The sequence below is a fragment of the Grampus griseus genome, assembly GCF_964374135.1.
Source record: "Grampus griseus genome assembly, chromosome: 6".
Lineage (NCBI taxonomy): Eukaryota > Metazoa > Chordata > Mammalia > Artiodactyla > Delphinidae > Grampus > Grampus griseus.
In genome coordinates, this window is record NC_139000.1 from 53698627 (window position 1) to 53712404 (window position 13778).

The window sequence follows — 13778 nt, forward strand, 5'->3', positions numbered from 1 at the left end:
AGGAAAAAAATGATAAATTAACTTCATCAAAATAAGACCTTTGTTCTTTGAAAAGACACCCTTAAGAAAATGAATATGCAAGCACATCAATGTGAGGGGGAAAATTTGCGAAACATATTTTTGATAAAGGGTTTGTATCCAAAATATGTAAATATCTAAAAAGAACTCAATAAGGAGACAAAAAACATGATTTTTTAGAAGTAGGTAAACGGTCTGGACACTTTACAAAAGAGGATATGCAAATGACCAATAAGCATATGCAAAGATGCTCAACATCATTAGTCATTCTAGTGCAATACAAATTAAAATTACAATAAATTACTACTACATACTCACTGGAACTAGAGCTAAAATTAAAAACACCATCAATATTATGTGTTAGCAAGGATCCAGAGCAACTGGAACTCATGCATTACCAGTTGAGGTGCAAAATGGTACATTTAGAAAATAGTTTGGCAGTTACTTACAACGTTAAAGTATTTCCTTATCATATGACTCAGCAATCTTTCTCCTACTCATTTACCCAAGTAAAACAAAAACATATGCTTATACAAACACTTATACCAAACGTACATAATAGCTTTATTCATGATAGCCAAAAACTAGAAACACTCCAAATACCCATCAACTAGTATAGAGAATAAACAAATTGTGGCATAGCCATACAATGAACTACATCTCAGCAATAAAAAGAAACAAACTAGGGCTTCCCTGGTGGCGCAGTGGTTGAGAGTCCGCCTGCCGATGCAGGGGACACGGGTTCGCGCCCGGTCCGGGAAGATCCCACATGCCGCGGAGCGGCTAGGCCCGTGAGCCATGGCCGCTGAGCCTGCGCGTCCGGAGCCTGTGCTCCGCAACGGGAGAGGCCACAACAATGAGAGGCCCGCGTACCGCAAAAAAAAAAAGGAACAAACTACATGATACAAGTACAGTCTAAAAAAAAAAAAACAGGTACAAAAACTACATACTGTATGATTCCATTCTAGAAAAGACAAGACAATAATGACATTGAGCAGAGGTATGGTTGCCAGGAGCCTGAGGACAAGGTAAAGGATTGACTATAAAAGGTCATGAACAAGCTTTCTGAGATGATGTAAATGTTCTACATATTGATGTGATAGTGGTACATCACCATATACATTTGTCAAAACTCATCAAATTGTACACTAAAAATTGGTAAATTATATTGTATGTAAATTATGCCTCAATAAAACCAATTAAAATAAAAGCAATCAAATATATGCTGAAGACATACATTGGTGAGAATGTCTGGTAACTTACCTATCCAAGAAATAAATGCAATTTGTTTGATTTGAATAAGTAAAAATGCAAATGCTAATAAAAAACCCAAAAGGTTATCAGTGGAAAAGTCAGTCACTCTATCATCCCTATGATTTCTATGCCTTTTTTCACTTCATTTATATCTGCAAAGTAACTATATAAGTACACAAGGACCTGCTTACTAATTAAGACATCTATATATTTTTTTAAATAAATTTATTTATTTATTTTTGGCTGCATTGGGTCTTCGTTGCTGTATGCGGCTTTCTGTAGTTCTGGTGGCTTCTTTTGTTGCAGAGTATGGGCTCTAGGTGCGCGGGCTTCAGTAGTTGCGGCACTCAGGCTCAGTAGTTGTGGCTCATAGGCTCTAGAGCACAGGCTCAGTAGTTGTGGTGCACAGGCTTAGTTGCTCCGCGGCATGTGGGATCTTCCCCGACCAGGGATCAAACCCGTGTCCCCTGCATTGGCAGGTGGATTCTCAACCACTGCACCACCAGGAAAGCCCCAAGACATCTATATTTTAAAGGACACTTTATTAAAATAGAAGACTCTAACTAATAACATGTAGGTCATTATGTGCCCCATAGGGGAACCTTCCCAAAGCCCTCACAATCTGAAGTCTTTACTCTATAAATCAGAGTATCAGTGGTCTGCCAGCATCTTAGTGTCTCACTTCTAACAACCTGCCAATCCTGCCAGTCCTAAGCTTTATCTCCTGGCAAATACAATATAAACCAATACTTATCAATATATCAATCTGAATATATTAAAAGTCACATTAAAATATCCTGAAAGAGTAACTACAAAATCAAAGCTAACATTCCTGTATTGCAGCAGCTTATAGTACACCTGGGAAGAGAAGGCATACACACAGGACACTTTTAGTAATAATACAAGATAATATATATGCCAAAATAGAGTGATGAGTGATAAAGACAGGAAGACTGCTAGGGTAGAAAAGAAAGCAAACATGGACTAGAATGAGGTATGAGGGACTTGATCATTCCTGAAAAATGGGTTTGAAAAAGATGAGTGAACATGAGGCTGACACAGATGTGACTATGTGAACAATATTTTCGATGGAGAAAGTAGAGACTACCTACCCGAATTGGAAGATTAGAGAGAAGTACAAGATAAGGTTGGAAAGATAGGATTCATTTACCCAAGTAACATTTATTGAGTACCTGTTATATGTCAGGCACAGTACAGAAATGGAGCTGTTTGGAAAGAAATTCCAGTCTTAGGAATTTGGTCTTTTTACTCTGTAGCAATGAAAGTAATAGAGTTGTACAGAGCTCATGGCAATTTCACATACATTATCTCAACCAATCTTCACAACAAATGATTTTATAGAATGGGGAAACAGAGGCTTAGGAAGGTATATTTTTATGCTTAAGTAGTACAGCAAGAGACGAGGAGGAAAAAAAAAAAAAAAAACCCTAGATCTTCCTACTCCTAGCCCAGTGCTCCTTTCTTGCTCTGTTCTCTATACTATTAAGCTCTTTTTCTAAGGAAAACACTAAATCATTTTTTTTAAAGCATGATGTGATAAAAGCAGTACTTTAATCAAATACATATGCCCATGTTGTATCAGTTGAATTAGAAGGCAAAGAACATGGAAGCAAGGAGATCAACTAGTACTCTACTATAATAATCCAGGAATAAGTGGGAGCAATAGGAATGAAAGTCAGTATCTATGAGACTATATAAAAAGGTTCAACGAGGTGTCTTATTTGAAAATGCCAAGAGACTCAAAAATAACTAGGAGAGGGCTTCCTTGGCGGCGCAGTGGTTGAGAATCCGCCTGCCAATGCAGGGGACACGGGTTCGAGCCCTGGTCCAGGAAGATCCCACATGCCGCGGAACAACTAAGCCCGTGCACCACTACTACTGAGCCTGTGCTCTAGAGCCCGCGAGCCACAACTATTGAGCCCGTGTGCTGCAACTACTGAAGCCCACATGCCTAGAGCCCGTGCTGCGCAACAAGAGAAGCCACCACAATGAGAAGCCCGCACACCGCAACGAAGAGTAGGCCCTGCTCGCCGCAATTAGCAAATGCCTGTGTGCAACAACGAAGACCCAAGAAAGCCAAAAATAAATAAAATAAATTTATAAAAAATTTTTAAAAAGAGCATATAAAGAATGTCTTTCAAAAAAATTAATTAGGAGACCAGTAGAGCCACTCATAAAACTGAAATATCAATAAACAGATCTGTTTTGTTGAGGAAATCACCTAGTGTGGTCAAATTATTCCCCAAACACAAAGCTATTGGGTCAAACAACATATAAGTCTTTACTGCTAAAATCAGAATAACCCAGGGTTTACTGCAATTGGATACTTTATTTACAGACATTTGTAATTGTCTACACTTAACAGTCTAGACCCTCCACCAATCCCCAGAGGTACCTACAATCATAAAGCCCAGTAAGAGTTTACACCCACTTTCTGTAAACCTCTAAAATAGTTGGTACACCTAAAACTAAAGAAGAAATGAACATGTGTTTAATTAAATCTATCATTGAGTCAAGGCTTTCTTTCAGGGGATCAGAGTTATTTGCCAGTAACAAGTAAATCCCTAATCAAAGGCGTGCAACTGAGAAAGTATTTTAAAATCTATCTTACTTCTTAAATGGAAGTTATTTCGCAGGGCAGGGCTATATTCATAACTTCTCCCAAAATTCTAAAAATTTCCATTCTTTATATTAGTTTACAGACAACAATTTTGGACTAGTAGCTCTTAAAATAACTATAACTCGAGATCCAATAGATAAACTAGTTTTTAAAAAAGATTAACAAAAAAGTGAGAGCTGAGCCCAAATAAAACCATATGCAACCCGAAGTGGAAAGAACAGAGGTCAATGCTACACTTTGCAATGGCCAGTAGAGGCTGCCAATGTACAAAGACATGTAGGGCTCCCCTCCACCTCACAGGCATACAAGGTGTTGTCACCAAAACAAAAAGCATTTCCATGGTATTGTATGAAGCCCAGCATTCTGGGCTCCTCACAGACCATTATTCAACAGCAATCACCAACTGTCTTTTCAACCGCAGCTTCTGGGCTGCTGTCGAACAAACAAAGGAACTGCAGGATATTTTGAGTACTTTTGAAAGATGATCACACTTAGCCACTCTCTGGTCAAAAGAAACCACAAAGCGTTACACAATTACCTTTCCAAAAATGATCCCTCAAGTTTTAGAAACATGTGAAAATGGATATTTTCACTGAAGAACAGCTTGATTTACAGTCTTAAAATCCTCATTTGAATAGATGTATTATTTGACTTCTTCAAATAAGGTGAATCAGTTAGAGTTGAAGGAAATTTTCAGTTACTGAATACAGAGTCACAATTTGATCTATAATTTGGAAGTATCAATCTTAAATTACAAATACTAATATGCTTAAAAAGAACTTCCTCACATTTGGCAGTCAGGTGAGATTCTGTCCGTCTGTGCCCCTCACCCACAGCCAAGCACACAGACACTCAAATGCACCAAGTGGCAATCACTTCTTAAAATTCACTTCGTGAATCTGCTCTACAGTTTTAAGAATTTGTGTATCTGGTCCTTTCTGAGCTCCAAAACACTGCTAATTCTTGTAGAGAGGAACTTTGCTGTCAATCACTGCTCCCTTTTGCCACGCAAATATGTGCTGCAGCTTTCACTTGTCACTCCTATTGTATGTAATGTAGGCAGCTTAGCACTAAATCAATTTAAGGAACTGCAGAAGTTAAATACATACATTATTATGATGATGACAGAAAAGGCAATGAATGTCTCGCAGCTCCATTTGCTTTCTTTGTTAAGAAAGAAAAGCTAATTATCTGCAGCTGTCAACCATGAAGACCTAGACCTATTTAAGTCAACATTAGCCTTGAAAAACTGAAAACATTTCTCATATTTTTGCCCAATTGTTTTCTTTTTGCAAGAAGAAATCTCATTACAAAATATTAAACATTCTGAAGGACAATGTAAAAACAAGCTGAAAAATGTAACACTAAACATTTGTATCCCTTTTCTTAACCAATTCATTTTAATACTTAAAAAAACTGACTGCCAATTTTTTGTAATATCCATCCTCTAATTAGCGTAGCCAAAATTTAGACAGATATAAAGCCTCTCTATGTAAATTCATATTAAAAAAATTCAACTGAAACCCCAGACTAGTGGTTGCAATGAAATTTCATTAAGATGATCAAAGGAGACATTTTAGCCATTTATTTAATTAACAAAAGGAAAGAAAGAAAAACACGTTCCAAAGTTAAAATGCTGATAAATGACAGAAAATTCACACTGAATCACCAGCTTCTATGTTGTATAATGTTGTCTTTATCTACCAATCTTCCATTTTTCAATCTAGTCCATTAGAATCTAGAACTGAACAGCTAACTGGTTTTGAATTTTCTTTTTCTAAATTTAAGGATCAACTTGTATATTTCCTGGATATCAAATAAGAATGAAAAGAACACTCTTAATAAGTGAAAAAAAATCCAAGCTTATTATCATCAATATATAAACTATGGAATCTCTTAACAGTGTGTTCTTAAAAGTTTTCAAAGGTCATTATTCTTAATTATGAACATAAACATTCTCTACATTTGCTCTTACTGAGGTTTCAGTGATAAAACATTATTTTCTTGTTATTTCTTTTGAAGAGCTCTTCTCACAAGAATACACTTAATAGTATTTTAAAATTCCATATTAAAACACTGCCCATTTAGCTGTCTAATGCATTTTTTAAACACATGTACCCCTAATATAAGCAAAACCAACAAAGATAAATTGAAACTCAATCACGTAAGAAAAAATTTGACAAATGGCCTAACAGAATTATAGTTTTAAAAATAATAGCTTCATGTTTAAGTTCCTAAACCAGCCTTAAGGAGAAGTCTTTTCTAACTACACCTAACCCACAGTTCCAAGATTCTGATTTGCTACAATTCCTCCCTTCCATCTGAAGGAATCACTATTGTATTTGTAGGAGACAAGGAAGAAAAAGGTCAAGAACTGATAACAGCATAAAAAGCAAACTCATCTCAGATCCAAGAATCACATGTGGAAATGGCTAAGGTATAGACACAGACATGGCCTGTGCGATAAGTAAAGAAATAATATAGTTAAGGAGCTACGCTACGCCAAACATTAAGTAAATTTTCCACTGTCCCCAAACTAGTAATTGACAGGATCAAGATTCCATCCTAACTTTGGACAACAAAGCCCAGGTTCTTTTCGTAACACAATACTACCTCCAAGCAGAATTCTTCTCTGGCTTTACATTTTTAGAAATCTGTATCTATCAAGATTGAGTGATGGTTGCCATCCTTTACAATTGATGATGCTGGTGACAGTGTTATCCAAATGCACATACACAGCAGAAATGACAAAAATATAATTAGGAGGCAATCATTCTAATATTCTTTGTATTATTTATATTGCTAAGATATTTGGGAACAGATAAGAAGCCTGTGGCTATTTCTTTTCTAACTTTCTGAAATCTGTTCAAGATAATAATTCCCAGTTGATCACTATTTTATAAAAACATAAAAATAGCATCTACAACTAATGTAACTCTCACAACTCTGTGAGACGGAATATTATTGTACACAGGTGAGAGAAATAAGGTTCAAGATTGTGGTGACGGGGCTTTCCTGGTGGCACAGTGGTTGAGAGTCCGCCTGCCGATGCAGGGGACATGGGTTCGTGCCCCGGTCCAGAAAGATCCCACATGCCGTGGAGCGGCTAGGCCCGTGAGCCATGGCCGCTAAGCCTGCGCGTCCGGAGCCTGTGCTCCGCAACGGGAGAGGCCACAACAGTGAGAGGCCTGCGTACCCAAAAAAAAAAAAAAAAAAAAGATTGTGGTGACTTGGCACAAATTACCAAACTACTAATAGAGCAATTCCAAATGCAGGCCTGCCCTACTCACAACTGAGGACACTTCCCATTATGTACTAGATGCCACCGTAACTTTATACATCGCCATAACTTTGTTACATGCCCCCTCACTTGGTCCTCAGAACAACCCTGTAATGAAACAAGGCAGGCAGGTAATATTATTCTGGCCTCATTTTACAAATGAGAAAACTGAGACTCACAGAGAATTTAAACCACTTGCTTTAGGATCCTTCAGAGTAATGGCAAAGTCTCAAACACAGGCCTCCTGACTCCACGTCCAGTGTCTGTCACTGTAATTTTTACTGTCAATTACAAGTTGGCTTTAATATATCTTTGAAACATTTCTATGCTTACCCTGTGTAACTTGGTCTCTCTAAATCTGAAATCTGCTAAATGTAAGTGAGCTCATAAAAGCATCATGTTTATGCTTCCATATGACATAACTTATGTTTCCAATACAGAATTTATTTTCCAAAGATATTTGTCTATGACTGTCAAAAAGATTTCCACCCAGATTTTGACTGATCAAGAACAAGGTTTCTAATACTAGAAAAAAATCCTACTTGAATCCCAATGGAAAAAAAGATGCCTAATTTGAGAGTTTAAATTATGAATCAGCCTTCTCCTTGCTTACATCCACTTAATAGGCCAGACAGTAGTACTGCCTTTCTGTCATTAATTCCTCAGAATCTTTCTAACCAAATGCACTGCCATTTCTGAAAGCCAGAATGATCTCATTTAGTAAAGCAGCTTCTTGCCCTTTCATTAGGCCCTAATCTAAATTACAGTATAAAGACATAGGCTCTGTATTCATGACTGGCTCATGAAAAAGGGCACTAGCTGGCCATGTGGCCTGATGAAGTCCTGGGACACAGAAGGGTCTTTTTTGGACTTTATCATTCCAAGAGCAGGGAATTTATTTTGAGCCAGAAAAATAAAATATAATCTTGGGCCACCTGGTTCTGTAACACTCTATATTTGTTTAGAAAGGTCACTGTTGTCAAGTTATTGAATGTTATCTCTGGAATTGACAGGAAGAGAGAAGTTTTTGAAAGCAGGCCAGGAATATTAAAGCACCGGATATTAAGGTGTAAAGTAGTATTTAAAAGCTTGGGCTCTGCCACAGTTCAAATCCTAGCTCATGGCCTTGGGCAAGGCACCAGTTTTCTTAATCTATTTTACCCATCTATAAAACTTAGATAATAACATTCTAGAGGAATATTTGTAACAATAAAATTATGTAACAGTTATACGTCATTAGTCTACAGTTACCATTCAAAACTTATTCGATAATTATTATCTGTTAATTTTTGTTCTCCTTTTACTTTAGTTTGGCATGAAACTAAAGTTTCATTGCTTTTATTAAACCCTTCTCCAGACAACAAAGTGGAATTTAAATAGAGACTCACAATTTATGCTACGCACATAAAATATATGGATTTAGAGCCTATCTTTAACAAAACTTCAGTCTATCTTAAGCAACAGTCACTTCTTTTTTTAATCAGATTTATAGCAGCTATTGTTTTGTTAGTGGAATGACTGGGTCACTGTGTCACTCAAGAATGAATACTAAGCAAATATCAAATCTGCATCTGAACTTCAGTGGGACTAGTACTGCTGCTTTACTGGACCACTGTCACAGTATCCTGATATTGCTATACGACAGTTATTTTCTTTGTATTAGGTAGTTTTCTAATCGTGTTTCATAGAAGTACTATGACCCAACTGTTGCAGCAACAATACGATCCAGAGGTGATACAGACAGGCTATTTACCCCCTTTCTCTTTGTGAAATCAGCAATGTGGCTAAAAATATAAAAATAATTAAAACGTACAGTTAGAAAAGCAGCTCAATCAAAACGCCATCCAGAATGTTGCCAAACAGCACTGTTTTCAGTTCAGCAGGCCAGATTCCAGACTGACTTACATAACCCCTTTTGTATCTCAATGGTGGGCAAATATTTCACCTGCACTTCGGCAGGAATGGCCATCGTGATGTATTGAATTGAACTATCCCCACACATGACTGCTTTCTCCCAAACCAAAGTAAGCACTAAAAACTGGAGCAAAAGTTACTGTCTCAGGCTAGGAAACAACATTTCTATCTGTTTTCTACTTCAAGTATTAGCTGTTTTGCAGTTTCCTGCTCGGTGTCAATGAAAATAGGTACACATCTTCCATGTGAGCTGCTGGGTGGGTTCTCTGCTTCCTCCACATCAACCTAAGAGATTTATGAGTTATCAAAAACACATTTCAAACTCCAGGTTCTAAGCAAGAAGACTACTTACAGATCAACAGACAGAAGTCTAACATAGAAGTACTGAATTAAGGGCTATAAAGGGAAGGATCAGAGAAATTTGTAAGCTTACACAGAAAAATAAATATGAGAAGCTCTCTTGACCAGCCTCATTTACCCAACTTGCTAATTGAACCCACACTCTCCACTTCCTCTGCAACCACACGGACAGATGCCTGTGGTGTGCTGAAAACTCACGGCATGTGGACTACTCTCTGGTATGCCCCTCACTTCTGCTCCCTAATGCTGAGTATATCTTCTCCCCAAATCAGTAGTATTTGCTGATTAGGGGAGTTTTATTGTTACTGTAATTAACAAATTTAATTACATATTAGATAAACAATGAAAGCAAAAACAAAAGCTAATGTATCAAAAACTAAGTCAAAAGCTTTGAAAGACTTGATAAAGGCAAATCACTACAGAACAGTGCTGTTGACATAGGCAAGGGTAAGAGAAATACAAAAACTGGTGGAAATCATAAAATATAGAATAGTGGCTCTCAAACTTTAGCAAGGAGGCCTTGAGAAAACAGATTGCAGATCTCCACCTTCTTAGCGTGATTCAGTAGGTTGGGGGTAAGACCAAAGAATTTGCATGCTAAGAAACTCCTATGTGATACTGATGATGCTGGTCTGGGAACCACACTTTGAGAACCACTGCTTTTCAACTCTCTATAGTTTTAATCTAGAGAAACAAAATGTAAACTGGAAATGATTTGTTATAAATATAGATTTAAGAAAGACTTATTGTTCCAGTCAGCAAACCCATACTATAAGGAAAGGCCTTGGCCCTAATCAAAAGACAGTCTATTTATAGGCTTTGAATTAAAATGTTAGTGGGATGTATGCATCATCTTTTATGATCTGTATTAACTGACTTTTTTCAATTAATGGACAAACTATGAGAACCAAACTCATCAGAAGAGATCTCCTGTCAGATACTGGTTATAAAAGTATTACCAGTCTAAAAATCCCTTCACCTTCACTATTTTTAAGAGGAAAATTCTAACGTGATACAATTGGTTAAAAAACTTCCTAAGAACACAAGCTTACTATATCAATGAAGCATTTAAAATAAAAGTTTGCATATCACTGTCTGCAATTTACATATGAGATTTCTGAGTCGGAGAGGATAAGAAACATATCTTAAGGTAGTCAACCAAGCGGCAGAGTCAAGACTTGAATACAGATCTGCCCCCAAATTCAAAGTGGCTTTTTTTTCCCCAAACTTATAACATTGCAGTATGATCTTTGGAAGAGTCAAAGACAAGTTAGAAACAACGCTGAGCTCCCAATCAATCTACATGTCCACAAAATAGAAAATGCCCCAATTTATTCAGCTGTGAGGACTAGATGGATCATGAGCATTGTATCTTCTGTTTTGAATATGATCGTAAGCATCATCCATAAGCTGTACTTACTATTAAATGGCTAGCTCATCAAATATAGGGCACTGGAAGAGAGCTGCTCTACCATCACTGAAGCAAAGTTTTTGGCAACACAACCCCACTTAGGCAAGAAATCTGTGGAGAATGGATGACAGAAAGATTCACACGCAGATACAACAGGGTAAGTGAAATGGAGAAAACCATGTTCAGAGAGCGTCAAAGAAGCACATTAGGTATACGCGGAAGAAACGCATCCAAAGATACGGCATTTATGGACTGCTTGGAAACAAGAGCAGACAAGCCACCCAGTGACAGCAATCACCACTATGATGATGCCATTAAAGCACACTTACCATTTTAGAAACTACAGGTAGTGACAAAAGCATTTTATCGTTGCCTTATAACGTGGTGATGTCTAACATAGTATCATATGAATTCCAAAAGCAAAGAGGATCATATCTGGTAAAGTATGAAGTAATTCAAATGTCCAGTTTTACACATTCAATCTAATATATTTAAAACACTAGCCCCAAGTAGTATTCTAGTATTTGAGATCAGGGAGCAGTGTGAAGATTTGTAATAATTATAGGAAATCTCCTAAAGTAGCTATTCTGTTCTTTAGAAAGTGATTTAGGAGTAAATAAAGACCTAACATAACCTAGGAGCGGTTAGGGTGGCCATTATAAAACAAAACAGAAAACATAAAATAACAAGTGTCAGTGAGGATGCAGGGAAATGGGAACCTTTGTCCACTGCTGGTGGAAATGTAAAATGGTGCAGTTGTTATGAAAAGTAGTATGGAGGTTGCTCAAAAAATTAAAAATAGAACTACCAAATGATCCAGCAATCCCACATCCAAAAGAACTGAAAACAGGATCTTGAAGAGAGATTTGTACACCCATGTTCAATACAGCATTATTCAAAATAGTCAAGAAGTGGAAGCAACTTAAATGCCCATCAATAAATAAATGGATAGCATGGATTGGGAGTTTGGGATTAGCAGACGCAAACTATTATATAGAGAATGAATAAACAACAAGGTCCTACTGAGAACTATATTCAATATCTTGTAATAAACCATAATAGAAAGGAATATGAAAAAGAATATATATGTATAGCTGAATCGCTTTGCTGTACAGCAGAAATTAACACATTATAAATCAACTATACTTCAATAAAAGAGAACTGAAAAAAACTATACTTCAATAAAATGAATTTTAAATAAATAAATAAATGGATAAATAGTATACCTGGGAGGTATTGAGGGTTTGGTTCCAGACCACCTCAATAAATCGAATACTGCAACAAAGTGAGTCACATGAATTTTTGGTTTTCCAATGCATATAAAAGTTACATTTACAGTATACCACAGTCTATTAACTGTGCAACAGTATTATGTCTAAAAAAATGCATAAACCTCAAATTAAAAAACTTCATTGCTAAAAAATGCTAACCATCGTCTGAGCCTTCAGCAAGTCATAACCTTTTGCAATAGGAAAATCAAGTCACCATAACAAATATAATAATAATGAAAAAGCTTGAAATATTGGGAGAATTACGAAAATGTGATGCAAAGACAGGAAGTGAGCAAATACTGTTGGAAAAATGGCACCGACAGACTTGTTTAATGCAGGGTTGCCACAAACCTTCAAATTTGTTAAAAAAAAAAAAAAGCAATATCTGAGAAGCACAATAAAGCAAAGCACAATAAAATGAGGTATGCCTGTACAATGGAACATTATTCAGCCTTAAAAAACAAGGCAGTCCTGTCATATTCTACAACATGGATAAACCTTCACGACATTATGCTAAGCGAAATAAGACAGTCACAAAAACACAAACACTGCATGATTCTACGTTTACAAGACATTTAAAATAGTAAAAGTCCTAGAAAGTGGAATGGTGGTTACCAGAGGCTGAGGGGAGGGGAGAAAGGAGAATTATTCTTCACAGGTATAAAGTTTCAGTTTTGCAAGCTGAAAAAGTTCTAGGGTTCTGTTGCACAACAATGGGCAAATAGTTAACGTGTTGTACTGTACAGTTAAAAATGGTTAATCTGGTTAGAGAAAAAAACATAGGAATAAAAATGTCTTGAAAACTTTGGTAAGCTTATAGAAAAAGTACTAAAAAGGTTCACTGTAACTTGCTTAAGAAACAAAATAATCTTACTAGATTCAATTTTAATCATCATAACCTCTTAATAACACTAATTTCTATCAAATTCTAGGAATCTATGATTTAAATTTGTTACTTATAATGGAAAGGAGGTACACCATAACAGAATTACTTGGAGGACTTTTAAAATATTACTTATTCTCACCCAGAGAGATGCTCCCAGTTGAGTGAGCCATCATTACTGATGCAACTGTGCTACATTCTTCAACTGTGCTGGGACTGAAAACAGATTGAGAATTGCATTTTTAAATGATAGTTTAAATCAGTAATAAGAAAATTCAATTTAATCACTTTTCCTATAATAAGGACATTACAAGTATTGTTTGATATAATTAAACTTTCTTCACACTATAAAGCTAAACATGGGTTTTATTTTCTGAAGGCATATGTAAGACATTATAAGCGTGGCTGCTTGAACAATGAACAATCCTTGTTATGAGATCACATATGCATTTGGGCTGGGTACCCATGGAGAACAGAATCAACAATATATGGAAAATGCAGGCAGAAATACCTCTCAAGACTTCTAAAATATTCTGTCCAGAACATTTTTCTTTTTGACAACCCTTTCCTACGTGCATTTATCTCCAGATGCCTTTTTCCCATGATCTCCTCTCTTCTCCAAAGCATTTTTCTCATTGTTTCTTTCCCATATTTAGAGGAAGGGGAAGAACTAAATTTTCCATACCCAAACTTTCAGAAACAAAGTAAAGAGAATTTCTCATTTCCATACATTACTGTTTCATTTC

At 36.4% G+C, this 13778-nt stretch overlaps 1 protein-coding gene across 2 annotated transcripts in view; it reads right to left on the reverse strand.

Moving 5' to 3' along the window:
• Positions 1-13248, reverse strand: part of RFX3 (regulatory factor X3) — a gene marked incomplete at its 3' end in the record, with an annotated part of 230370 nt that extends 217122 nt beyond the window's left edge. For both annotated transcript variants that reach the window (XM_082657254.1, XM_082657252.1), the window contains exon 1: positions 13175-13248. In XM_082657254.1, the coding sequence (XP_082513380.1) occupies positions 13175-13208 (34 nt within the window). In that variant the 5' untranslated portion in view covers positions 13209-13248. The remainder of the gene's footprint in view (positions 1-13174) is intronic.
• Between the last annotated feature and the right edge of the window lie 530 nt (positions 13249-13778).